Raw genomic sequence first — 27,912 nt, forward strand, 5'->3', positions numbered from 1 at the left:
GTGTACCATGTGTGGTGCCCTCATACACCCACTCTCCCCAAAAGGGTGCAGTTTTTTATTATAACATGACTTCGCTCACCTCTAAGTTCCCAGGCAAAGACAGCAGTCCTAGTTCAGTACCAAACACCTCAAGCTGGGAGCTTTTTTGGCACAAGAACAGACGCTAGTGATGTCCCTGCCTACTCAAAGTGCTTTCACTATTTTCTTTCATGTTTCCTTTCTCTACATAGCATTGGGAGAAAAGTCGTCATGGAAATCTGGTGTAGCCACAGTGACCTCCTCAGCCCGCAGAGGATCCAGAAGATCATCACTCAAACCTCCTCAGGGACAAGGAACTCTTCATGACTTTTCAGCGCCAACCCACCCATACTCTCCCAGCATCTGGACGCTAAATATCAGATGGGTCTAGTTCATTTCCCTGAAGTTTTGGCAGCACGGTGGACTGAAGGCAAATACACTTTTACTACTGCTATTTTGTATTAACTCAGTTTTACTTAGTTTGTGTTCCATGGAGATAGCATTAGGTGCAGCAGGTTCCAGCATTTAGAACATCTGCAACCTCACATTCATCAGGGGGGAAAAAAAAAATCATCATCTCATCTTCTGAACATATATGCGCCATCGGTCTGCAACTGCCGAAACCAAAGCTAGCTTTCTCGGTGACTACGTACTTTCTGCAAAGAGCTTTGTAAGGCACTGCAGGTAGAGGATACTACCATCCATTAAAGTTACTTTGGCAATCTGTGTCTCAAAGTCCCGGCTTACTCATGTATTTAAGTGCCCAATTTCCTCCATATACCAATTATGCACACATCACGAGTATTTTCCAATTTGTATCAAGAAAGCTGTCCTGTGCATTGCAGGTAACAAACATTAACATGCACATGCTCTGCTCCCTGCTCATTCCTCATAAGGATACACCACATTGCCTCTCCACGGCTTCTAAACCTGCCTCACTTGTATATCTCATTTTTCTGTAGTTCCCAGTTGACCCATTAGCCTCTCTGACTGCCTTCCCTGGAGTAGGAAGAATTACGCAATAACAAGGAGACTTTATGCTTTCGTGTAGCCAAGTCCAAAACTGGCTCAGAGCTGCATGTGGTGATAAGTTTAACTAACTCCACAGCTTAAGGCGCTGTTGAGGAAACAACTATCGAACAAGCCAGTTCCTAGAGAGGACCTGTTCTGTACAGGACTAGGAAACCTTTTACATATACACTGTAATCACACGAATATCAACAGGAAAACTGCTGATGTAAGTAACTTGGGCCTTGTGTGCCAGACAACTTAGTGTGCGTGAAGAAAGGGCAGGTTGTACCCAGAAGCCCAAGCACCAACCACTTAGAGCATCTCCTCAGGCACACAGGTAAGCATCTAAAATTCTGAATTTCAAGCATTAACTGCTACTTTGGGTCTAAATTGTGTTGATCCAGCCCCTGTATTGACATGAAGGTACATAGTAAGAGTGGTACTACAATTGCAAGGAGTTAAAAATGCACATTCCCACTTTAAAAAAAAAAAAAAATTATTCCAAGCAGCCTTTTTTCTAGAAAAACATTCTACTTAGGGCTAGTCTTTGTTTTCTGCCCTGAAGCCAATCTGCAATCTAATGTACCAGAATTTTTTTTTATTTCAGTACTCCACACCTTTGACATTAACCTTTCAGTGTACGATTCACCTGTTTTATAGATTTTAAAGCTGCAAGTCTACCTTCAGGAGCCATAAACCAGCAGCATAAGCTAGTAAACCAGAGTACTGCAAGGGCTCTTCTTAATCAGTCCCATTGAAGAGTCTGTTCTTCTGAGAAGATACAAATGCTAGGAAGGAAGATCTAGCTTCTACCCCTATTCCCTGACTGGCTAACCTTATCTGAACGATTTTGTCGTACAGCGCTTTGAACAACTGCCTGAGATTCTTGACTAGCCAAGTTTGCAGAACCACAAATATCCAGAAGCCTTACAGGAACCCACTCACCAGACACCACCAACACAGCATTGATTTCTTCCTGTAGTTCATGTCACCCATCTCCACAGTGATTATAAAAGGCAGAAGAGATCATTCTTATCTTCAACTGTTGGGTTTTTAGGGCAGTGTCACAGTGCTGATAGCAAAGTAAATCCAAACGCAATCAAGAGCAGCCATGAGATCATCTTGCACTGACAGATTTTTTTTTTTCAGTGTTACTGTATTTAGTAACATATAATGACTTTCATAAACACACCTCCATGGAATTGAACATTGTCAAATTGTGCTTACTCTTGCTGTCACAGTGAGATTAAAGGTTAATCTCTCAAACGTTTTTTGTCTATACAGAGTGGAAGCTACAGAAGCACCTGATAGTGCAATATAGCAAGACCATACAAAGAAAAGCACTACATGCCTGGGTTGCAAGTTACCATATTACAGGCCAACTTGGAACACAGCATGACAGCACATAATTGTTATAAAGCTGCCCTACAGAAGGTAAAAAGACATTATTAGGTTGTGAAAAAGCCAAATATCTTTTCTATACACCTACTGCAGGATTACGCAGCATTACGGGACAGTCAGTAAAGCCTAGCAGGGACATCAAGGGATAAGACAAACAGTATTTAAAATAAGTTACTCCTCCTGAGTTGTTTTTTTTTTTTTAAAGAAGCAAACAGCTACAGCACTGAGATTCTCCCAGACTACATGTAAGAGACTTGATCCTGCTCTGCTTGCAAGCTATTTTACTTCCGACCACAAAAAGAAACCATAAAATGCCATCAAGTCATTACAAGCAGTAATGTTTCATTGCCACACGGTGTTGATATGAAGTCTTCACAGCCTACAACGCAGATTAAAAAGTTCCATCCTTTGATCTTATTGCTGTATTCTATTCCAGTCAAGCTCAAAACCCACCAACTGCCAAACAGAAAAAAAACCCCGATGGAGCAATAGCTTGCACAGAGCAGACAGAAAAGACTTGATGTAAAATTGTGCTCTCTAGTGGAGAAATTTGATTTTGTACAATAAAAGTTCAAGCCATGCCAATCCATCCACTTGACCAATGGGTTTTCAGTGCAAAGAAAATACCAAGATTTTCCACAATATGAAGAGTGCAAGTGCCGAGTTCAACGATTTATTATCACCAAGACAGATCCATACTGAGTTACATGACTGATTACAGCTAGATAAGGTTTCTGAACAGACAACAAAAAAATACCTAAGACATGCTTTTATGTTTGTTTAGATTTTAAAAGCAATGGCACCCTTAATGCAATAGCAAAACATTTCCTTTTAATGATGTGACACTTTAATATGGTCCTATGTCATACTACACGGTCTGATGAAAATAGGTTAGTTTTATACCAGATAGTGCTACTTGGTTTACATAATGAAAACTAGGATTTTTCTATAACTCAGGCTTTAATAACAAATCCTCTGTTGATTTATTTATAGAGAGAACTGACATGATCACCAACTCCTTTATTTCTAGTTATGCATACACCACTCATCTTAAACATACCGAACGGGTCCTCAGGAAATACTGACTCCTGTTCAATTTGTTTTCTTATGGTGTTAACAAAATTAGTGGGGTAACAACCCATTGTTTTCACGACAGCTGCCTACCACTATTTTTTCTGGGCAGGTATGGACCAATGAATGCATGAACTGAACCTAATGGTGGATGAATTAGAATTCATTCTTTAAAACAATTTGGCCGCTTTATGCTTCCTCAACAGTATACAGGATCTAGCTTCTTTGAACTCCAGGCTGTTGTAATAAATCTGAAGTTAGAAGACAGAAATATGAAAGACTTAAAAAAGCTAAGTGTACAGCTAACTCGTGCTAATTTTAAAACACATTAAAGTTTGGCATGCGTTCCAATTCAGGAGTAAGGATCTAGCCAGCCACGGATGTTAGATTTCTCTTCCGTTGTTGCGGAATGTTATGATCAGCTGTTGACTGCTACAAAAAGTAACATTCTCTCTTCCTCTTTGGCTCTTAGAGATTAAATTTGGTGGTGGTGGGTTTGAATGCACACAGACACACAGAGCTACCTTCCGTATACTCGAAAAAGGCATCCTAACAATTCAGCAAAGCCAGCAGTCTAGATTTAAGAAGTATCACAAGCCACAAACAGAATCATACAAGTTAAAAGATTTGCCAGTTAGATGTTCTTTTAAATGGAAGAAAGTTCATAACTGACCTTGTGCCTAGAGCAAGGAGTTCCACTGAGTTCCAGCATTAAATTGCTGCCACATCAGCAGCAGTTAACACTTGTATGTAATTAATCCCATGACAGCCAGCAGATTTGCTAAGTTTCTGCACTGGTAGTCATTCAGAACTTTGAGCTGGGGAACAGTTGTCAGTGAGTGGGTGAAAGAAAAACCTATTTCTACTTCAGCAGTTTTGTCATATCACTTAATAGAAAGATGCATAAGAATGAAGTAATAAACTGTAGTTTGGGTATGGCTAAATATTGATGGCTATTTCTTTAATTATGAAGTGCTGGAACCCTGCAAGACACCGTTTCCATTTAATATTCTCCTGCAAATTTTCACAATATTCTTTAAGTTTCTGTTTCACATGGCTGTATCACTTAAACCATATTTTTTATTTATACCATATGCAAGAAAAAATGCAGTTAATCTGAAAAAAAAGGAACCAGAAAGACAAGTGAGATACCCCTTGAAGTCCCGTGTAGCTGCTGTTACAGAGCGGTAGCAGAGAGCGTGATCTTAAATACGGTTAGTTTAAAACGCAAAAGTAGTCACGCAGAACTAACAGACAGTGTGAGCACGCTGTAGTACCACTTGAAGTTAACTGGTACGTATCATGAGCTCTGTTACAGTAGTACCTCCCTGTCAGTCACACTAGTGCATGGGTGGAAGGGAGGCAGCCCAGTAACAGAGAGAAATGTCTGTTTTTCTAAGACTCATTTGAGAGTGGGTAAGTCTGCAAAACCTCCATTTTTAGCTACAAAAGTGTTATCACAGCAAGGCTAAAGTTTCACTGGGTTTTGCAGACTCAGCTGACTATATTAAGTTAGAGTTTGTCCACCATCAAAAGACATTAAAAAAATACCAGCGTATGGCTCAGTAGATTTATGCATTAGGCTGTAAGCCATCTAAGAAACAGGTCCAAAGTTGTATTACAAGATCCTACTTAGCAACTCAGTTTAGCCCATGTAAGAAGTGCAAACACGTGACATCTTCCAATTAAATCAAGCTCTGCATTTCTTGAGGGGAGAAAGAAACAGAGACCAAAATCCCAGACAACTGATACTGACTTCCAATCCCACCCTACAAGACAACTCTGTGAAGTTTTTGGAGCACAGCTACAAAATTGTCCAGTGACAAATTACAGTTGCTACTACAACACCATCATGACAGACCATCTTAAGAATAAGTTACAATAACTCCTTCAGAAGCTATTGTGCTAAGAACACCAAAGCTTGCACTGACCTATTTATAATTCAAGTACTCTCTCTATTCCATGATAAAGAGGTTTTAGAGAAAATAGAAGCAGAGTCCAGGGAGTTCTCGTAAGACAGAGCAGATTTAAGCCTTCTCTGTTTGCTATATTTCAACAGTTGCAGAAGTGCTATTTGTGTAGCCACCTTTAGACTTCATGTGGTCTTGAATTGAAACAGCCTAGAAAAAAAAAGTTTATTAGAACAGGCGTCTGATAAAGTCTGGTTGCCAGAGCAATTATTAAAAGCACCAATTTGAAGGGGCAGGGGAGCTGCACATTTACAGTGCTGGGTCCCAATGGTATTAGGGAGAAATTAACAACTAAACCCAAGATTGTTAAATACTGTTTTAAGCCAGTGATGAGATGGGTCTTGCTATCCAAAATCTACTTATTCTTGCATCCCCCACCCTGGCATAGCTTTGACTTCATGGTGATGTGTTATCTGGACCTAGTGTCAAGTGCATCCACAGAATCCTTATCCAAAAGGTTCTCATCATATGTAAAGATACTGGGAAAATGAGCACTTCTTGCTGAATATATCTTCCACAGTATCTCATGTTTACAAATCAAAGGACAGTTCTGTTCTGATGCTATCCTATTGATGGAAAAAAAAAAAGTGTCAGACTTTTCTCTCTCCCTTACAATTACCTAGTATTTTATTAGCTACCTGCTCTACAGGCTACCAAGTGGAGATTTCTGCTTATCCAGGAGGTGCCCACTTACTGACGCATAGTCACTGCTCATCTCTCTTGCCCCGACGTGCGCAGTGTGCACAAAGTTCATCGGTTCTCCTATCATATTCCTATCCAGTCTCCGACGCCTCTTCTGTAAGAGAGAAGATACCTTAGGTCTCTGTTCGCACAACACGGCAGCTTTCAGACAGAAACAAGCAGCCAAGATAAAAAAGACAGTCGGTGCAGACCCCTAATGACTCCTCATGGCAACTGGGCTGAAGTTTCATACTGTTTGCAATAAGAGAGGGTCAAAGTCACTTTTATTACTGCTAACTGACTTTTAGCAAAAACTTCCTTTAATGTTGGAAAGTGAGGGCCTGAGAACTGCAAGCGGGCATATGGCCAAAGCTTCTGGCAAAACACACATAGTTTAAACACAGTTTAACAGGCCTGGCTTTAGCTTTTACATTATTTAGCCCAAACTAATCAAAACAACATGACAATTAAAGTGTTTTTCACATAAACAAAAGACAAAATTTCAAATTTGGTAAAGGATGGCAGTTGTGCATCTACCTACCGGCTGGGGCTGTTCGCCATTGCACCAGTTAAAACAAACCAGGAATTCAGTCATTGTATTTTTCAGTAGGTAATAAGGTCTTGTTAAGCGTAATTGTTTCTCTGGGAGTTAAAGCAGCACAAGGACTAAGGTGCAGTTCCTAAAGCGAGTTTAGGAAGGAATTGCTTGTGCAGATTCACTGGTAAAGATCACAGAAAGCATCTGATGAGTATATCTGCAAAGAGATTATTATTTAAATTTATACTAAAATATATATCAAATCTCGTAACAGTTATTGAGCAATAAACATTTCAGAAGACTAAAATAAAACTGTAAAATTCTTAAACTTACCTGGACAGAAGAGTAGTATCAATTTAAAAATCAGTATGTTCATGTCAGAAATTAGGGCTAAGAACTCTGCACGTTTACTCCCAGACAGACAGTAGCGTAAGTTCTGGTTTCTTTACAGAAGCATTAAGAAAAGCAATGCTAGAATGAAGTCAGGTCTTGTTTAACAGCCTGCAATCTGGTTGTAAGCACAGCTAGCCAACACTTACCAACTATTAGTATTTTGAAAGAAAATAGCTTTGAAGCACAACAGATTGAATGCTTAACATTTACAAACTGGTGCAAAAGAGTTTCCTTCTTTCTTACATCTGATATAGTTACTCTTCTTAGACACAGAAAAGCTCAAGTAAAGAGTATTCTACAATTCCAAAAAGTCCTTAAAAGAGGAAGAAAAAAAAAAAAAAAATCTTTGTATACCAGCAACAGAAACCATCCATGGGAACCAAGAGCTTCCCAGAAAGTGTAAAACAATATATTAACACAGCACTCCTGAACTGGAGACACAACCAGGAAACTCAGTGACTTTAAGTGCCCTGAAGCTATGATAAACCCCAACTTCTTAGTGGTTACTGACCTTTTTTTTAAATAATCTTCCTTCAAATCAAACCCAGGGCTATAGAGTAGCCTTTCATATATACTTTTCCATACCCCCAGATCATTAAAAGAATATTACAACATGTTAATTTATAAAGAAGCTTTTTTTTTAGCGCTCACAGCTTAACAAAAGTTACAGCTTCACCAAGTCAGGCTTTCTGCACCCCCACTGAAGCCTTCACAATCAACAGCATAAGCTTCCCCCTTCACAGGCATTTCTTATGTAGTCCCACAATTACATAATTAGCACATCTATTCCTTTCACCTTTGTGGTTTTCTTACACTTCAAGCAGATTTTTTCAATTTCTGCCATTTCTCTTTCAAAGCATTTGTTACTTTTGCCTCTCAGCATTAGGTGGCCTATATGACAGATTATTGCAGAATATGTCATATATTATTCCATTTTAGCCTGGGTGGTTTTAATAACACTTATTATCTGTCTCATTTATAATTTTCCACATCACTTCCTCCTCTCACAAGAGTCTTTATCACCACTGATGCCTTGTTTGGGTGTGGCAGAGACAGTAGCCCACACGACCATAAGAACACGCAGAAGCCAAAGCGTTTGCCTACGCTTCACATTAGTTGCAGATTTTTTGGGTTTATTTCATGTTAAGGAGACTGCATCATGGCTAAGACTTCCTTAAAAATCATGAAGTGTGTCACTGTACGCTAAAAACCTATTTTGAAAGCAGTCTGAGACAGGCATCGAACTAGACAGAGAAACATCCCCATCCCAAAGTAATGGTTGAACACCTACTGTCCCCCCACCGTACCCCCCGCATTTGGCCGTCTAGCTCCACAGGGCTCCGTGCGTACCTGGCTGTCACCTGCTTCTCCCAGGGAGTCCTGACGGGGTGGTGTGTCCTCATTCAAGCGCTGGCACACAGCTAGCTCCTGTCTTGGCAACTGCAGCGCATTGACAATCCATATTCCTGGGTTATGATCAAACCAAGCCAGAATGCTTCACCGTGATCCCGTACCCTGCGACGGCTCCTTCGCCCCACCAGGTGCTGCAGAAGGCTGTTGTGCACTTCACGCTTACCTACAGGTGTCAGAAAAGCAGAACGGAAACCAAAAATAGTGCCCTAGTTTGGCACCAGCTTCGTGCAGCCGTGCAGTTTTCTCAGCACTATCCATACAGCCTGTGGCTCACTTCCACCCCTGCGGCAGCTCTGCAGGTGTCCTCTTGGCACACAGCAGCGCTGGACTTCTTCCTGTTGTGTTTTACAACAGAACTCTTCTTTTCCTCTGCATGAGTCACAGTATCATCCTCCAGGACAGGAATGTCTGCACCAGGGCATGGGACACCACCTTCCTCCCAGAGACTCAAGGTTTCCACACTAACTGGAAGAATTTTAAAAACATCTTAATGCGTTCAGGCTCGTCCAGGACTAATAAAAGCCAACAAGAATCCCCAAACCGAGGAGAAAACAACATTTTGTCACTGTTGGCACGCAGACCAGAACTGAACAATATCCTGTTGTTCTTTCTCTCTATTTTTCACCATAGCAGCAGTATCATCGAAGGGAGACAGACAAAGGGCCAGGGAAATGGCTAGCACACGCAGACACAGATGCTGAATGCGATGGGCAGGATGCACAGCCCTTCTGGAGTCCGTAGCCTTAAAGCGCCTGAGCGCTTCATGAACGTTTAAATACTCTTTACTGAGCATAACATTCAATTTGTTCTACCATTGCTGTGTATTAAAAAGTATTTGAAATATTCTTGTATTTTACTTACAAAATATCAGTTCTATATGAAGACGAAAACGTTTGCCTGAATCAAGAGAGTTCTCCCTTTCCATAGACACAAGATGCATGGTGATCTTGATAAACAACATCCACTAAACATACCTGTTCTTCACAAGTGGCCTTTAGACTCAAGGTCTGATCATGACAAATCCTTGACTCTGAGCTATCAGTGAAAGACAACGAGGGTAGTCAGCATATATTATCACACCTCGGACACGGGCTACCATCACCCTCCCCCAAATGCGTTGTTAAATTGTGGTAACTTCTAAGTCCAGTTATGGTCATTTTCATTCCAGCTCTGTCAGTACTGAATTGAGGTGAGCAGCATATTTCAGCCTGCCTTTCTACAAATCACTGTGCTTCCAATTTGTTCGTGACCCTTGCTTTGCTCATTTGATACTTACATTATGTTAAAATCCTGAAACAGTTGTACGTTTACATATTTGAATGGCAAGGAATGGCAAAGAACAGTGGAACTTGTATTTGTAGATCAAAAATTAGTTTCCAGCATGAAACTTGAAGAGTGCATCTTGCTTGGAGGAAGGTGAAGAGTGAAAAATAATAAATTATCAAGACTTTGGAAGAACCTTGGAGTCAAACAGCAGAAATCCTGCTGTAAAGCAAACTTAACTCCTTGGAAGTAGCATCCTGATTTTACTAGACTGCAAATTGAATTTGAGATGTCGTCCTCAAACCATGAAACAACGCTATTATGTAATATGATCATATATTGGCCTTCTGCCATCCTGAAGTTTCAAGGAATGCTGAGAATAGGGTTTTACCCAAGACCTCTATTAATCTACCTGTGTTGGTACTGGTAATCTAAGGAATTTGGGTGCAGCCTCAAAAGAGACTTGAAGCTTGTCCTTTTAAAAGCCAAGTAGACACATACATTGAAAAAAAAAACCAAACCAAAAAACCAAAAAACGCCACCAAGGCAGCTCCTTTATTTCAAAGTGGAAATGAATGTAGTCACAAAATGAAAAAAATGCATTTTTAACTGTCTATTCCCCCTCAAAAAAGAAGAAAAGCCAAGAGACCAAATTATGTGGTCTGTTTGGAAGTTAAAAATAACTGTGAGAGAAATCAACTGAGGTTTTCCTGGAGTCTTAAGAGACAAAAATTAGTAAAAATCAGAAAAGATGAGAAGCAAGCCGAACGTAGGGCAACACACCAACCACTGGTAATGTAAACACGTCGAACTGAATTACTAGCTTGTAAATTATGGAATTTAATGTCACTAAAAGTAAATTCAGATTAAACTAGAAAAATAAAGACTGTAACCTTAACTTTTATTTCTTCATAGAAGAAAAAAGCCTTAAGAAGAAGAGGTGAGGTCCCTCAGGCGCAGCAGTTCCCAGAGCTGCGGGTTTCTGCGGTTTGCAGGAGCCCAAGCGCGGGCAGCCCGGAGCCGAGGGGCCAACACAACCGCCGAGGAAACGCGTGTGCCCCGCCAGGTACGGGAGCGGGGAGCTGCCCTTCTCGGAGACCTGCGGATTGCGGGAGACAAACCCTCCACCCTAAGTTTCCCAGCCGAATTCCTACGTGCCTATTAACCCCCTAACGGCACGGCCTAACGGCAGATGCTGACCTCCAAGACAGATGCCGCCGCACAGCCGCCGGCGCGTTCCGCTCCCGGGAGCTGCAGGGTCCGCCCGCCGCAGAGCGAGCCGCCCCGCTCGCAGCGCTCCCCCGGCAGCCCCGCCCCACCGAGCCGCGCCGCAGCGCCGGGCCGTGCCTTGCCCCGCTCTGCCGTGGCCCGCCGAGCCCCCTGAGCCCTTTCGAGTCGGGGTACACGGTTCCGCCCCCGCGTAACACGGATAAGAGCACAGCCCGGCAGAGCCGCCCGCCCTCAGGCACCGCACCCCGTCCCGAGCGGCTCCCGCCGCCGGGGCCGCCGTAAGGGCCCCCAGGCGGAGGCGCGGAGGGCAGCGCAGCCTGAGGGGAAGGCGGCAGAATCGACACCTGCCCCGGCCTCCTCAGGGCGCGGAGCTCGGGCGCGCCCCCGCTCAGCGGCCCCTCGCTACCCCCGCAGCGCCCAACCCGGACGGGCCTGAGGACAACGCGCGTGCCCGGCGCCGCACACCCACGCTGCGCTGCCGCCAGCAGACCCCGCCTCCGGCCGCATCCCTCCTGCCATTGGCGCAGCCGCCCTCCCCCTAGCGCGGCGGCCACTGAGCGCTGCCGAGCGGCCGCGCTGTAATCCTATCAGGCGTGAGTGAACGCGCCCCATCCAATGGCCGTGAGGCGTCCGCGCTGCGCGCTCCCCATTGGCTGCGGCGGCAGCCGCCCAATGGGCGCGCAGGAGCGTGAGGGGAAGCCCCATGCAGCGGGTACCGGCCTCCCTTTGCGGAGCGCTCTGGTGCGGCGCGGACCAGCTCTGCTGCTGCTCCCTCCTCCTGCGACCATGGCGCTGCCCGGCAGTTGACGTTGGGTTTCTCCCCTTTCTACCTTCTCCTCTTTCTCCAGCCCCTTTCTCCCCCCCTTCCCCGGGTCCCGGCTCAGGCACGTAGGCGGCCGGTACCGGAGACACCGGGTCCCCCCCCTGCCCCCTCTCCGCCCCTCAGGAACAGGCCGCAGGAGTCGGGCCGGGCGGCTGCCGGACGCGCCATGAACATCATCATCGGCATCGGCGGGTGAGAGCCGCGGGGCGGGCCGGGGGAGGCGGCGGGGGCGCCCGCTGGGGCGCCGGGCCCGGCCGAGGCGCGTCCCGAGCACGCGTCCCTCCCCCACCCGGCCCTCCTTGTGCCGCTGCCGCAGTGGCGCGGGGGGCGGCCCGCGGCGCTTCCCGACGGCGGTGCCTCTCGCCGCAGGGTCACCAACGGCGGCAAGACCACCCTCACCCGCAGGCTGATGCAGGCCCTGCCCAACTGCAGCGTGGTGCACCAGGATGACTTCTTCAAGGTGAGGCGGGCGCCGGCCGGCCCCGCCGCCCTCTGGAGGCCGGGGGACGGCGAGGGGTGACCCCGCGCGCTTCCGCCCGCCTCCCGCGCTGCCCTGCGCGGCCGCGCCGGCTGCTCTGCCGCGCTGAGCTGGGCCGGGGCTGGCCGCAGGCCGGGGGTGGGCCTGCGCTGCGGCGTGTCCCGGTGACTTTCCCCTTCGCTGGAGCGCTGTACGGCGTGCTCGTGTCGGTGGGAAGATAGAGGAGCAGGCTGCTTTATCTTGGCCTCGTTACTGCCGCTCTGTATCGGCATGCCAGGGAACCTGGTGGAGGGTTAAGATCCTTTGTTAGCTGCAGGGTTTGGGTCTTGAATCTTACTTTGAAACGGGTATCAAGCTTCCCGGTAGCTCTCCTAACCAAGCAGGTTTTTTCTTATCACTGTTTCAGCCCCAAGATGAAATAGAAGTTGAAGATGGGTTTAAACAGTATGATGGTAAGTCTTTGCTATGGCATGGTCAGAGTGTAACTCAAAAACTTGGATTAAGTTGATCCTTTACGTGCATGTATTTTGCACTGACTCTGTTACTAGATGACGCTTAATTACTGCTTAATGATAGTTGTCTGTTTTGTCTTAGTGATTAGTGCATTGGACATGGAAGCTATGATGAGTACCATAAACGCTTGGATAAAAAACCCAGTCAAGTTTGAACGTTCTCATGGGATCAACAACACACTGGATGCCCAGATCATACAGGATAAGGAGGGAGGAGATGAAACAATCCACATTCTTATTGTTGAAGGCTTCCTACTTTACACCTACAGGTAATCAAGTGTGACTTTATATATTACAATTTTACATGACGGGCAAACCTCCAAGGGAATAAAAAGACCTGTTCTGACACCAAGAGTTAGTAGCTAGCATCAGCTGCTGCTGAGCTTAGGTATCAAGGTCGGAAGATCGTGGTAGGTACAGGACAAGGATGTAGTTTCACCTTTCCCTTTCTTGCTGCTAATCAAACAGTCCAGCTGTAACCAAACGTGTATCTTTTTCAGGCCACTGATTGATGTATTCCACCATCGATACTTTCTTTCCATTCCATATGAAGAGTGCAAAAGGAGAAGAAGGTCAGTTTATTTTTCTAATTTCCCTTGCTAGCCCAGTAATGTCTTACTCAGTTCAAGACTGTTTTTCTACAGCTTTTAGATACGAACGGACAAATGCTAACGTAGCTGTTGTGCTAGGAGACTGTAGCTTCCTGCACCAAACCAACCTCAGAGCTTCCTACCAAACTGTTGTGAGGCCAACACCCAGCTTCAGCACAGATCCCTCAACAGGCTTCCTCCCCTTCTGGTTTTCCAATGATACGGTTCCCAGGTCTTGAACTATCCTGGGGTTTTGCACTGGGCTGTATTGTTGTACCCATGCCCTCTTCTTAATGCAAATGAAGCCTGCCAAACCCGAAACAGTTGCCTTTCAGAAGCATAAACAGCCAGCTATTTTACCCGAGTTCTGCTAAAGCTTTGAGAAGGCCATTCATCAATGTTAAGATCAGTTTGTCTTAAGAATCCTTCTTGTGTCTTGAACACTTTGGACCTGCACATCAAATTACAACTCTTTTAGGGTATCTTTATGCTAAATACTGACTTGATAAGCTCAGAAACTGCATTGGAGGTAACAGGCTCAGGCTAGTGTGTAGAGAAAGAGAATGAACTGTCTGTCCCTTCCCTGAACTGTAATTAGGCTACTCTTGAATAACAATGTCTTAATTTATAGTTCAAGGAATTACACTGTACCAGATCCACCTGGATTGTTTGATGGCCACGTTTGGCCTATGTATGTAAAGCACAGGAAGATAATGGAAGATCTTGGAGTTGACGTGGGTAAGTCTTTAATGACAAAAGCCCCCCTGGGTTGCTCTATGAGGGTGCTTTTCAAACCTGGGAGGTACGTACTGGTTAAGTGCGTGACAGGACTGAAGCAGGGGGGATGGAGTATGTTTCTCTGATACCAGTCAAGTGCACGCTCTTTAAATTAGGATCTGGCAGGCTTACAGAAACATTCAGTTATAACTCCCTTATTTTACTTTCTTAAAGTGCACTTGAATGGGACAAAATCCAAGGAGGAGCTGTTTAATGATGTGTACGGACAGATCCAGAATAAGATCGAAGAATTACTTAAGATGGAGGTACATGGTCATTCTTAAAACTGCAACTCAGAGCAGCCCTTGTAACGGCTATGCTGAAAACCCATGAAACTGTAACTTGAAATATGTTCATGTGTATCTTTCAGAAATGAGCTGCTGATAATCATTCTTTTGCGTGAAGATGACTCCTGTTTGCTCTGCGCTGCCTGCCTAAAGTTCCAGCTTCTGTGAAGACTCTCAACTCTAAAATTGACTTTGTTCATATGGTCATAATTAAAAAGCACTTCCCCCTTGTCTGTCATCTTCCTTTGTGCTTCAGCCTAGTATGTGGCCTCAGATGATCTCAGTCTTCTCCCAAGCTCCAGTCTATCGGGAGTTCTTTTCACTCACTGTGTTCTTAACCTGTGAGAGTAAAACATTATAGCAGAACTGATGTGAAGTGGCACAACTATTCTAGGAGGCTGTACGTGTGTGTATATATACACACACACTGCTTTTGAGTTCTTTCCTTTTATAACCTGCATGAACTCCTATAACCCATGTAATTAGGCAGCAAGTATGCTTCTTAATGAAGAAATTAAGATTGATTTTGCTCTTCAAAAATGAGAGAACAGTAAGAGGTTTTCAGGCCATTTTACTAGCATTGAATTATTCTGTTAAGTCCAGTGCATGCATTGATCTCAGATGCAGACGACTCAGTTTAGAGTCAGGGAGAAAATTTTGTGTATATCCACAGCTTTAAAATGACTGATTGCTCTAGCAGATTTCAGTAGTGGTCTGTAGCTTCATGCAAGGTCAAACTCGCATGTATGTACAGAAGTAGTTTAAGGCCTTGGTTTACAGAGAAGAGCAGTGAAAGAGCAGATGAAGGCTTAATCCCTAGTAGGGGGAAAAGTGAATTTAGGACAAAAGCTTGACTTAAAGAAAAAAAAGAATCAGTCTACTATGTGGTCCCAGGGGGAAGATATGTATTGATCCACAGTGAGACCAGTCGTTTTTCTTCAAAAGGCTCTGACCAACGCTCGGAACCAGCAGTCACTTCAAGCCCAGATGCATTAGCTTCCTGACAGGAGCCGGTCCTCCCCAGTAGCCCCTAGAAAGGGAGAAAGTTGTTTCATCAAGTTTTATGTATATACTACCAAAGGGGGGGTGGGGGGGGGTGTTTTTGTTTTACTCCCATAAGATACCATACTTGCTAAGAGATGAGGGTTAGGGGTTTGTTTTGGAGAATCTCTGCTTCAGTGAGGTTTTCAGTCAGGCAAGGGCTGCCCTTCTGTGTGATTCAACTCTGTTCTGCTTGAACAAACCCCTCCTAATAGCGCCCGGAATCCTCGGAACGTCGAGGCCCTAGTCATGACTAAGGATGCACTTAATTCGTTTCTATTGTCATAAGGATCTAAGCCAGACCAGGTATCGACCTGGCTTGTTTCTGAATGGTCACAGCAATTCTGCCTGCTCGGAATTGAAATACTCACTTCAGCAGTGCGTTCCAATAGAGAAAAGGCATCATATCAGCTTTCATATGGTACATGGTTACTCTCTCCTTACTCTGGTCAATGGGAAAGGTCTCCAAAGGCTGAGCATTGTAGTCAAATTCTGCTAGAATCACCTTGTTGTAGCCTGTTACTAGCGGGCAGGAAGTATATCCATCATACTGCAATGAAGAATATCCCCTTTTCATTAATCTGAGTAAAGACTAAACGCTGAGCTATTGCAAGCTATATATTGTTTATATTCATATTTCAAAGTAAGTTACTAGGAGGTTGCTGCAGTTACAGCGTTAACACCAGGGAGTTCAGAAGGCTGCTAAGACAATTACGGTTTAATAACTAACACTAAGCCATTTTTTTCTTCAAGTGTAGACTGTAGATTTGCTTAACACCACTGCTTAAATTAGAGCTAACCTAGAACAACAGGGCTTTGTGTCATTAACTGCTGGTCATTATTGTAACCAGGAGAATAGGTGACCAGTAGATGAGGATGAAAACTGGCTTTAACAGACGGTATCTAAACAGGATTTTGAATCTACTTGCAAGAATTTCCAGAGGATTGCAGGAGTATGGGTGATGATATTCAGGTTAGCACACCAAGGAATATTCATTCAGAAGCCATGTGTAAAATGAAAGCCCAGTCTCAAAAAGAAATTTAAACATAGTTATAGGCTTAACATCTTCTGTAGTACAAAGCCTTCAATTTAACTCCTTAAAAGACCATGTTCTGTACAGGGGAGGCAAGTTTAACACTGTACAGACGTGTCAAGTTTGTGGGGGCTTTCCTGGAGTAGAGATTACACTAGTCATCAGTTTTGCTCTCAATCAGTCACCTGCATCGGTGAAGAACCCAGACCAACTGGCCTTTAAACTTCTTTGACCTCAGAAGTCAGGGAATTAGATAATGTTTTTAAAGGCACTATCAAGAATATGAATCGTGCAACTGAATTACTACCCTGACGTGCAGCAGTTAGCCATTCAGCACCCCAACTGCTGATGCAAAGCCCTTCCTGCTTTCCGGTTCACATGGCTTAGCTGCTTGCAAGACTTCCTGTGTAAGAATGGAGAAAACATTCAAGGTAACTCCTCCCCAGGACAAGGTCTGTAGGTACCTTTTTTGTTGGCAACTGGTTCTTCATTACCAGGGAAATCGTTTTATCAAGCACTCCAGACTGGGCAGCTACATAAAGAAAAAAAAACCAAAACGTGTATCAGGGCTTTGTTTCAGGCAGCAATTACTGTCATTACAAGAGGAAATACTAGTAGCCAGGCATTTTGTTGGATAATTCAGCTGTAATTGAACTTACATGTCAAACCAGTTTGGAAAGTTTACAGTCCCAGATAAGAGAAAAAAACCCAACAACAACATTTGGAATAATGCTTTGGCCCCACTGTTTCCAACATCTAAAGCTTCATGAAACTTCAGCTGTATGTTTTTAACCTATGCCCATTCTCCTATGCTCAATTAGACTTGCTCAGTCTTCCCAAAACCTGAAGTTTTTCTTCATTCTTAGTGCTCCAAGGGAAGTATTCCATTTGCTCTGGAATAGCTGACAATACCATTCTTCAGGTTACACCAATAACACCCTGTATAGCCTTTCTATTCCCCCCTACCTTGCTGGTTTTTTTTTTTTTTTTCAGCTGTAAAACCACATGCCTGAAGGGGTTTTATATCGGACCCTGTGGCTACAACTACAGAACACATGATTCTTCAATAGTGACTTATCGGTTAGCTGACACACATGCATGAGCTGCTAAGATAGAGCAGAAAGTTTTGTTCCTGGATGATGACGGAATGCAGGAGCAGTACCCTCATTTTATGCCGTACCGTGAATACAGAAAATGGAATTAGTTACTCTGTGTGGCCCTGGGGACAAGAGAACTGTGGGTTAGTGGCATCAGCGTGGTCTGTGGCTAATTAGTTGGCCCAGGAGACTCAGATATTTTTGAAAGCTGGAAATAATGGAAGTCAAGAGCTCAGGAGTAACAAACTAAACAAAAAGCTTACTGTCACTCCCACACTTGTCATTACACACACACAACTTTACCTACAGCTGCAGCAGTTTTCGACGTTGGAAGGTTGGTGCAGTCTCCAATACCAAATACATTAGGGTACTTTTTGTGTTGTAGAGTTTCCTTATCTACGTCCACCCAGCCAATTCCATCTGACACAGGGCTGTTGATGAGTACATCAGGTGGCCCCATTGGGGGTGTGACATGAAGCATTTCATACTAAACAGAAAGAAAAGGCACTCAACGGCTAGTTCATCAGAGTAAGTCATACCTGTGTTGACATAAGGCAACAAACGCAGTGTGGAGAGGGGTTTTCTTGGTTGGTTTGGTGGTGTTTTGTTGGGTTTTGGGATTTTTTTTTAAGCACAAGTATATAGAATGAAAATTTGCTCTCAAATTTGAAGCGCATCCTTTTATTAACATGAACCTTAGCAGGCAACTCCTTTAGAGGCAATTTGCCTTCCTCCATATAGAGCTGAGACATTCCCCAGTTATGCTAAACAAGGCACACAGGACACCAGGCACGGTTTTTGAAATATTTTTTTCTTCTCCCCACCTTAGTTTCAAACTTTTTAATTTTCTGCTAAAGTTAGAGATAGTACTCTCAGGAGCAAACAGCAGTATACAACGAAGCAGTCGCTATGTTACTGTAGCGTGGCAGTTATGTCACAGTACACAAGGAAAAGAAAGAGGTCTGAAAGCTCCTGACCTGATGAACTTCAGTCACTCCGGGTTTGTCCAAGTTTTCAAACACAGCTTCCTGCTTGTCTGCTCGAACTTCTACAAGGTTGCGCTTATAGTTGACAGCAATATTCCTCTCCTTTATTATTTCAAGCAATGCATCAGCATACTTCTTAACACCAAAAACGACACCAAGCGAAGTGTTGAACATTATATTTGCTTTGGAACGTTTTCCTGTCTGCACAGAGAGACCAAATTAGCCTTTTCCAGTACGGAACTGTGGCAAGCTAGCAGAGACAAAAGAACTACGCTGTACTACTGAAAGGCCAATAGAACTATTAATGCAGTTCAATTATTAATGAAGCATTAACATTAGAATTCTTGAGATACAGCTATTTCATAGCATGTCAGAAGCTAAACAAGACAATCTTTGCCCTTTCTGAGTCAGGTACTGAGGACACCCCACAGCAATTGCTAGTGAGAAGAGGTGGCCACAATTCGCTGAGGAACTGCTGTAGGCAGGGTAAGCACAAGCAGCAGCTTAGCGTTACGCAGCTTTGTGAAACCTTCACTTCCACACGTTATTCAGCTACTCGCCCAGGAGACACCTCATGAAACTTAAAACACATACAAAGCCTGACACTGCCACTTGGAGTCATCTTTTGTTTCCACTGAGCTTGCTTTAACAGCCTGGCTACAACTCCTCCTGATGCCGAGACAGTGTGCCACAAGGAGCAAGCATAGTCACTTTTCAGACTAGCAGAAATTCAAATGGCAACAGGCGTTAAGTACTCAGAGTAACAAGAATTACTCAATTCCAGCCAGTGTTCTTTCAGTGCACCACCTGAGGTTATAAATTAGGCTGAGAACAGTTGTACCTGCAGGTTAGCAGAAGCAGGGTAAGTTCATTATGGATTCTGAATTCTACAACTTTCTCCAGTATTAAACAGACACTAAATATTTATGTACAATTCAGCTTCATTTATTATACATTAATAATAGAAAAAGCAACTCAGTCACTTTAATAATCCTGAGTCATGTTCCTCTCGTGTGTTTTTTTTTCATTTGTTTTAAAGATAATTTGAACCCCCTAGAACAAGCCTGCCTTCCAACTGTGGGAACAAGCACTGGCAGAGAGAGTAAAATACTTACTTTCCTCCAGTAGGCCTCTGATAAATACATGATCTTCTGAGGAGCCCCTGCACACTTCACTGGAGTATTTGGAAATGTGAAGATAGCATTTCCTTCCTTGAAATCTTGTAAAGCTTTCCATGTTTTCTCTACCGTATGAACTGAATAATTGGAACCTATCTTAGGGTGATGAAAACCCTCAGGCAAGCCTTTGATCTAAGAAAATGAAATTAAGGTTTAAAGTACAGATGGCAAAAATTTTGTCATCATCATCAAGTATTAAACGCAGACTTGAGAAATAGCTATTTAGGAAGCCTCTAGCAAAAAGAAAGCCCATACATACTTGCTAGGTGGCATTTTTGCCAGTTTAGTAGATGATTTAGTAGATGTAACGTTTACTGAAACAGCTCTGGTCTGCGACATCTGTAGCATAAGTGTTCAGTGCAGACTCAAGTTTTTGTAGACCAGTGCATGAAATTCAGAGTAAGAATATATAAAGTCGGTGCCACATCACTGTAAGTAAAAATCATGTTAAAAAAAAAAAAGGCAATCTGTTTGGGCCGTTACAGTCTACACCAGGAAGTACGCTGTGGTGAAGACAAACAGAGACCATCCCTCTTTTTAAACTGGCCACTTTCATTTTAAAGCCATATAAATCTGTTACTGTGATTTTACTCACTACAGAGCATTCAATATCTTGCAGTAAAAAAAAAGTGTAACTGAAAAGCCATTTACTTTAGTGAATCATAAGGGTACATGATGCCACTAAAACTAGTAAAAACATGATTACTGTAAAACAAATACCTTTTCATAATGCAGACTAATCCCAAGGGCAATTATCAGATACTTGTAAGATATCTGGTGTGTAAGGGAAGAAAAAAGTATTTTAGACAAAACCCAAAACATTACCTCAAAGCAAATTAAAGTTATCTGACAGCAAGAGAGTCATAAAGGAAGGAGACGCAGGGAGCACTAGTAACGTCAATAATAAGTTCCAAGAATAATTTATAGTTAAACATGCTAACTGCATCAATGCTGATACACACAGCCTTTGCTACACACAAACCCAAGTGTTTGTAGCAAATTATTCTATCTTTTGTGTTCAGTTCACTATAAACAGGTAAAAGACTTATGATAATGGTATTTTAAGTTGATGCTATTCTAACCTAGTTATTGATAACAATTTTTATTAGAAACAGATTTTAGGACCAAGTACTTCTCATAAGACTAAGTGGAAAGTGGAATTTCCTGGCCTCCTAGATGCCGGAGGAAGGTCTTGCTCAACACGCAGTTCCACGGGGATCTGCAGGATGAGGACAGACAACTCACAACATGGAATAACTTTTTTTTTTTTTTTTTTTTTTTTTAACATCATTACCTTGATATCATTCTCCAGCCAGACACAGTTCTTATCTGGATCCAACCCTGTAACTCGAGATTTGATCCACTCAACACCTTTAGGCATCACACTCGCTGTTGGGCGTGCAGAGGTTGCCAGCTGCTTTGCACCTCCGCCAACCAGGGTCCACAGTGGCTGATAGTAATGAGTCTGAAAGGAGCGTTCAAATGGACATTTAAGCACTCTTTAAAGGGACTTTATGATGAAGGCACATCACTCCAAATAGGAAGCAATGTAACACTGTATTATTCTTAACAAAAGAAGCTGTATAAATAACCAAGAGTTTTGCATGACAGAGCTGGAGGAATATATGCATCTCTATCATGGGGCAACAAATTACAGGCAAAGCCTTCTAAAAGATGGCTAGCTGGCTTCCTCTCCACAGTTAAAAACATGCGGGGTCAGAGAGGGATGAGAATCAGACCCATCTGGTCACATACATAAAACACTTATTCTTTTCAACGCTTTACAACCAAGGAAGACTTACCTCGCTTGGCTCAACTACAGCCACGTTTCCTGCCCCCACCTTCCTCTTCATCCGAGCACTCATGGTGATTCCACCAGTGCCTCCACCCAACACAAGTACTTCGTAATAATCCTTGGCAGCACGCCTGGCTGTTGTATGTAAGCCAAAGGAGCTCATCTTCTGCATTCCTGGTTTCAGCATCCATATACCAGGACGGAGACAGGGACAGGAGGACACTACTCCGATTGCTGACATCTTTCAGTAAGTGGGAAGCTACAAAATAAACAAAAGGCACCAGTAACAATTACAGAAAGTAGAACTTGTATTTATTTATATGCCTGGATGAGTCTTTGAGGCAAGAATTATCATACTAAACCTTTGTTGCAGCTAAACCACTAATTCATAAATGGATTTGAGGAAGAAATAAAAAAAGTCAATCACAGCCTCTGCCAGGAAATCAAAATTTCATACACACAAATGAATTCTAACAAAGCAAAAGAGCATTTTCTCATTATCATGGCAGGAAAATGTATCTGACCCTATAGCACAGGTGATGCATATGCTGTAGCTCCAGCTGTAATACCACAGTCCCGAAGGGTTAAGGGCTGCAAAAAGGAACAGGAATTTGCTAGGTGTGGATCACTGCAGTATGGTACAAGGTCGCTGTGTGAACATACCGAGTGCCACTCCACTGACTGTAACGTGTCAGCCAAAGACATCGTTACGTTTGCGTCCTAACGTTAGGATGTACCAGCATACCCACACATCGGACACAGCCCTTCTTGCTGCCTCTTAGGGGTGCAAGCCATTAGGGTAAGCACGCCAAGTTCTGTGGTGCTTTGAGCAAGGGCAGGGGTATCAGCGTTCTTGCAGGAGTAGTGAGCCCCAAGCTTGACAGGAAAACACAGTTCCAGGAAACAAGAGCTTACTCCTCCTAGATTTGGGATCTTTGAGTATCCCCAAAATACTTAGTTCTCTATCCATGGTCACCCCTTAGCTCTTAGATCAGGAAAGCAGCTAGAAACGAGAGTCACAAACCCATACTTACCTGCGCTACAGCTGTGCCCTGTCACCTGACAAGTGAGAGTCAGAACCCTAAAGCATGATATATCTTGACAATTTTGGCACTGGATATGCAATTGTGTTATCTGGAAGACAGTCAAGGTTAACCCACATGCTTCCCTCCCTCTGCTAGAGTGAACAAGAGCTTATCCTGTTCTAAATCCATTGTTTGCACATGCTAAATACCAGGTTTTAGCTTTTCAGTGATAAAACAGGTATAAACTCATTTTAATTCAGTTCCTTATTGCCACATTGCCAATAAAGAATGAGGAAGCATTATAACCCGAGCAGCAACTGATGACAAGACTTTCTTGTGTTCTATACTTGCTCCCTTTTCTTTAATTCCTTAAGTGATCAGGCAAGAACTCCAGCTTTTCCATTTAAAAAGGGTAGAACTCATTTGTGGTACTTACAGACAGGAGTTTGAAAACTAAACTAGAAACCTCAAATATTTTAAAGGAAATCTCCAAGGTCAGCTTCGAAAATTCTCTACTGTGCCAGATGTAGCTGAACAATTCATTCTGCACCTTCATGTGCTATCTTAATATCCCTCATCTCCATGTACCCCAAATTCTTTATGAAGTCCCATTATTAACTCCTACAGTACAGTTAATTTGGGACAGAGAGGGAAAATCTCAGAGGTCTCCACTGTAAAAGCAATTTTTGTAATTTTGTTTTACAGGAAGTTTCCAAGATACAGACATACTCTTCCCAACCCCCTCCCCACTCAAAACAAAACCCCCAACTCTAGAATAAGTTAGTTTCACTTCAGGAGGCAGTTTATCATCTGTCTAGTGCAGGCAGTTATTTAAAGGTGCTGACAGACTGCTCAAGCAAAGGGAGGAAGTTTTTCCAGCCCTAGAAATAGAAGTTACCTGATGGAGGTGTGTCCTGCTTTCTCCAAGTCAGAGAGAGATGACTTGTGAAGAGTAAGTTTTGCAACTTCCGTTTGCAAGACAGTTTTAAGAGGAACATCCTGCTTCCGCACGCTCGCGAATGCAGGACTTTGCTTTGGGTTTTATTAAGCACACAGAGCAGCCACAGCGGCCTGCTGTTGACAACAGACAGCAACGTCTGGACCAAAAGAGTAAGACTTCATTTTTGCTAACTAAGGCATAATTATAATAATAATGCTCACTAAGGAATAATTATAATAATAATGGTAACTAAGGGATAATTATCCTCTCTGACCAAACGTTTTTTGAAGCAGGCTTTTAAGCACACACGAGATGCGTGTTAACTAATAGCAGTCTAGTTGATGAGAACGCAGTATTGCATTACTTCCAAGTTGTTTCAGAGTACACAGAAACAGTCAATCTGAAATGTCAATTGCAGACAGCTGTTTTAAAAAGAACAGCAAAGTCCTTCACATTAAACTTCCAAGTTGGAGAGCAGCTGTGTGATCGAGTCATTCAACAACACATAAAACCCTCCTCTTTGGACACTGGAGATAAAGGAACAGGGGAATTACAAGACAAAAATAAAGGCAAAGGGGAAAATTCGTAGTTAGCCTACTGAGCTGAAATTTTAATCTTTTACAAGATCACTTTAACGCTCAGCACGCTTATCCATCATCCTTTAAACTATGCCCAACTAAACATGACAGTCGATATTAGCCTTATATAGCATGAAATCACATTCCTAATGAAGATCCACACACAAGTCTTGGAGCACTGCCCAGAAAGGTAAAGCCTACAGTACACATCACCTTCGTGAGGGCTCCACTTAGTCTGAGACAGTTCTGCTGTTTAGAACTAGCCCTGTCACCAGGAGGGGTAAGTCTGTTCTACAAACGCTTTCAAGACACAGTGGTTTGTTGCAGTGTCGGCAGCTCGTGTAACACTACTGCAGCACAACTGCCCCAGCACCACATAAACATCAGGACAATGTGACTCACAGTAAGTTCACAAAAAACACCAGTTCTGCCAGGAAAGGTAGCATTTCAACCCCACATCCCACCCCCCCCCCCTCCTTTTTTAGAAACTGTTTTTCAGAGTTAGTGGCTTATATCCCTTTAAGAGACTGAGAAAACAAACCATAAGGAATTACCTCCATTGAGCTGTTCTTAAAAAACAAATGAATGACATGTCTACAAGCACCACTGAGGAAGTTAATTGATTACCAACTTTAAAAAAACCTTTTCTTTAAAGAATAGCCTTGTTGAAAATAGGCTTACTAGGTAATGCATTACAATTTAATATTTTTGTGTATTTTAACCAATTCCGATCTCTATCCAAGAAAACAGTAGATTCAATAGAATAAGTGTTCCTCAGTTAGTTCTGTGCAGAACCCAACCCAGAGCAGCTAAAACTCACCTAACTGCATCCATTACACTTGTTGCTATAACCTACCAGCCAGCCTATAAACAAGCTCAGAGTGTAAAAGTTGTCTTTGGCTACAGTTCTCCATGTACTAATGGCCAGAAGTAAACAAAATCAACCCTATGCACTAGAGACAGGGATGACAAGTTAGAAACACAATGCTAGCAAATCACAGGGGACGTGGTTCATTATAAGCACCAAAATTCAATCCCTTATCGCATGCGCTTACTAGGTCCACTAGCTGATCGAACATGGAAGGCACTGCGTCACGATTACTTTTGCAGCGTTACCTACATAGAGGAGGTTATCACAGAACAGGTACATCCTCAAAGCCAAGTGGCGCACACAGAATGCCAAGTATTACAAACCATTCTCTTGTCAGGTCTATAGATTCATATCCAGTAAATAAGCCTCGAGAGACACAACCGGTGCCTAGAACAAACATTTAACTGAAGCATGGCACTTCATGGAGAGACACTCAGCACAACTACAGGTTTTTTCCCCTCTGGAGCATCTATCATACGCTTAGATTTGAAGACAGATTACTTCATCAAGCCAGTTTATGAACCATGAATTGCAGGCAGTTAGAACAAACGAAGTTAGGAAAGTCCTACTAGCAAGAGTTACGCTCAGTGCAACTATCCTCTCAACAGTTGGCCTCAGATTAACCGTTTAAATACTCCACCCATGCACAAATACGCAGCAGCTCCAGCGTGCTAGCACGGCAGGCAGCATTTTTGCACCGCGTTCCAAAGCCTGCAGACCAAGCTCCCAACAGGGAAAGGGTTACCAGCCTCCGCACCAGCACCCGGCGGGTCGGACTCCGCGGGCACCAGCGGCAGCAAACCCCGTCCCGGCAGGCGCTGCCTTTCGGGCACATCCAGCTCCACGCCCGAGGCGAGGCACCGCACCGCACCGCGCTGCTGGGGACACAACAGCTCTGAGCAGCGATGGCTGCGGGTGCCGCCAAGGGCCCCTGCTGTACCCCGCTTCTCCTCGCCCGTCCCCGAGACCAGAGGTATCCCCGGTCCTGCGGGAAGCCCCAAAGCAGGGGTGCTTCCCCGGCCGCGCTCGGCGAGGCCGCTGCTGCCGGCGCACAGCCCGAAGCCCGCAGCCTGCCCCGCCGGGCCCGGCCAGCGCCCTCCCGCCCCGCGGCCGAGGGCCTCCTCCCTCTTCGGCGAGCCCGGGACCCCCGCTCCCTCGCGGCAGGGCTGGCCCCCGGAACCCCGCTCCCTCACGGCAGGGCTGGCGCCCGGAACCCCGCTCCCCCGCGGCAGGGCTGACCCCCTGGGTCCCGCTCCCCCGCGGCAGGGCTGACCCCCCGGGCCCCCCGCTCCCCCGCGGCAGGGCTGACCCCCCGGGCCCCCCGCTCCCTCGCGGCAGGGCTGGCCCCCGGAACCCCGCTCCCTCACGGCAGGGCTGGCGCCCGGAACCCCGTTCCCCCGCGGCAGGGCTGACCCCCCGGGCCCCCCGCTCCCCCGCGGCGGGGCTGACCCCCCGGGCCCCCCGCTCCCCCGCGGCAGGGCTGACCCCCTGGAACCCGCGCTGGCCAGGGCTGGTCCCCGTCCTCCCCCGTCCCGCCAGGGCGGGCCGGCCAGCCCTGAGCTGCGGCCCCCGCGGCGGCGGTGCTCCACACTTGCCTGCCTGTTGCGCCGAGGAGGAGAGCGGGGGGGGGAGGACCGCGCCGCCGCCCCGTGCGCGATAAGCGCCGGGTCCTGTCAGCGGGAGCGGCGGGGCGGAGCTCGGCGGCGCCAGGGCAGGTGCTGCGCGGCCAGCGGGCAAAGGCCGGGGTCCGGCCGGGAGGGTAGGCGGGTTCGGCCCGGGCAGTGCGTTCGCAGCTGCCGGGGGGGTGTGGGGTACGTGTGCGCTGCCGGGGGCTGCGCCTCCGCGAAGCGCGGTGCCGGCCGGGCAGCCCGTGCAGCCAGCCCGAGTCAGGTACCTGATCTCACCTACAGGTCCGAAACGCACTACCGCGGCTGCCGGCGCTGAAAGGAAAGCTGAACGGATTTCAGCAGCACAGCGGCTTTTCCTGCGGGTTTGTGTTAGTCTTTTTTGGTTTGTGTTAGTCTTTTTTTCCTAAATGTCCTTCCATCTTCAAACAAATTGCTCTTCCAGCTTGCCATCTCAAAAATCAGACCTAGGTCTGGAATCCCACCGCATTAAAAAAAAATACATTAAATACTAAGAAACAGAAGTAAGCCAAAGTATTGGAGTCCTAAGCTGAAGTCAGGGTGTAACTCGCCTGGATGCATGGAGAAAGAGGATCCCTTCAGCTGAAACACAAGCAGAGAGCGGGGCTGCCGTCTCTTGCTTCTGTTCAGCTAACTGCAGCTTGCTGCTCAGCCAAGCTTTAAAATGTTTTCCCTACAAACTTTATAGGGCCTTTGATTTATAGCATGGTGACAGCATGAAGTAATAACAACTGTTAATCCACTAAGTCATGTTTGTCAAGCAAAAAAAAAAGTCACATAAAGATTAGCACGGAGAGTAACGTACACAGAGAAAATTACTTGTGCCAGCTCACACGCATTAAGCAACCGACAGACCCAAACCATGTGGCAGGCCATGTCCTTCTCAGGCTCTGCCTTCCCCTCTTGGCATACAGTGTCTGCACAAGTGAAACTGCTCAGCTGATACGTGGCCAACTGAGGAAAGCTATAAAGAACGGGAGAAAGGTGTTGAGTTAAATGGGAAGATACCACAAGGCTGTTCCACTGTCTGCATGCAACTGGGAAGCAGAGGGGAACAAGATGCTCTGCAGGGTGTCCATCTGAAAGGCAGTACATGTGCCAGTCCCCTGGTGCGTCCAGACACGCACGCTGCAATCGTATCCCGCACCTGTGAACCAGAACAGTTTCTCTGTCCCAGCTCCACAGCTGTCATGTGTTCAGCAGAAGTGCACTGCCATTCCTCACGGCCAGCTAGTGGCAACCTGGCTAATACTTGTAGGTTGCTT

The 27,912-nt window shown here is 44.9% G+C and overlaps 3 protein-coding genes across 3 annotated transcripts; 1 reads left to right on the plus strand and 2 right to left on the minus strand.

Annotated features, from left to right (window-relative positions):
• Nucleotides 1-5,546: 5,546 nt before the first annotated feature.
• On the minus strand, nucleotides 5,547-6,747 carry LOC104339710 (CDC42 small effector protein 2-B). Its single transcript, XM_009950037.1, has 3 exons — nucleotides 6,694-6,747; nucleotides 6,166-6,267; nucleotides 5,547-5,621 (listed from the first exon to the last, which is right to left on the minus strand). Exons 1-3 carry the CDS (start codon nucleotides 6,745-6,747, stop codon nucleotides 5,547-5,549), a joined length of 231 nt encoding a protein of 76 aa, XP_009948339.1.
• A 4,963-nt stretch (nucleotides 6,748-11,710) lies between these two features.
• LOC104341205 (nicotinamide riboside kinase 2) lies at nucleotides 11,711-14,125 on the plus strand. The gene is given in 7 exon segments (XM_086471421.1): nucleotides 11,711-12,004; nucleotides 12,182-12,272; nucleotides 12,697-12,742; nucleotides 12,885-13,071; nucleotides 13,303-13,374; nucleotides 14,024-14,097; nucleotides 14,100-14,125. Coding segments are annotated over 7 exon segments (522 nt in total). The 5' UTR covers nucleotides 11,711-11,978.
• Nucleotides 14,126-15,010: 885 nt separating this feature from the next.
• SQOR (sulfide quinone oxidoreductase) lies at nucleotides 15,011-26,632 on the minus strand. The gene is made up of 10 exons (XM_086471420.1): nucleotides 26,597-26,632; nucleotides 21,595-21,846; nucleotides 21,087-21,257; nucleotides 20,513-20,566; nucleotides 19,730-19,924; nucleotides 18,606-18,815; nucleotides 17,932-18,115; nucleotides 16,996-17,063; nucleotides 15,869-16,047; nucleotides 15,011-15,486 (listed from the first exon to the last, which is right to left on the minus strand). The coding sequence occupies exons 2-10, from the start codon at nucleotides 21,826-21,828 to the stop codon at nucleotides 15,429-15,431; spliced, it is 1,353 nt and encodes a 450-aa protein (XP_086327546.1). The 5' UTR covers nucleotides 21,829-21,846; nucleotides 26,597-26,632; the 3' UTR covers nucleotides 15,011-15,428.
• Between the last annotated feature and the right edge of the window lie 1,280 nt (nucleotides 26,633-27,912).

The sequence above is a fragment of the Leptosomus discolor genome, chromosome 11 (assembly GCF_034619465.1).
Source record: "Leptosomus discolor isolate bLepDis1 chromosome 11, bLepDis1.hap2, whole genome shotgun sequence".
In the NCBI taxonomy this organism is placed as follows: domain Eukaryota; kingdom Metazoa; phylum Chordata; class Aves; order Leptosomiformes; family Leptosomidae; genus Leptosomus; species Leptosomus discolor.

Bases quoted from the DNA above. Each gene is read 5' to 3' on its own strand.
- LOC104339710 (XM_009950037.1), bottom strand. From the start codon at position 6,747: ATGACTGAATTCCTGGTTTGTTTTAACTGGTGCAATGGCGAACAGCCC. The intron at 6,268-6,693 runs GTAGGTAGATGC...TCTCTCTTACAG, and splicing joins ATGGCGAACAGCCCCAGCCG to AAGAGGCGTCGGAGACTGGA. The intron at 5,622-6,165 runs GTAAGTGGGCAC...TTTTTTTTCTAG, and splicing joins TGAGCAGTGACTATGCGTCA to GCTGTTTCAATTCAAGACCA.
- SQOR (XM_086471420.1), bottom strand. From the start codon at position 21,828: ATGTCAGCAATCGGAGTAGTGTCCTCCTGTCCCTGTCTCCGTCCTGGT. The intron at 19,925-20,512 runs GTATTTGTTTTA...TCATTTTCTTAG, and splicing joins TTAGTCTGCATTATGAAAAG to ATCAAAGGCTTGCCTGAGGG. The intron at 18,116-18,605 runs GTCAGGAGCTTT...CTTTCTGTTTAG, and splicing joins GAGTGACTGAAGTTCATCAG to TATGAAATGCTTCATGTCAC.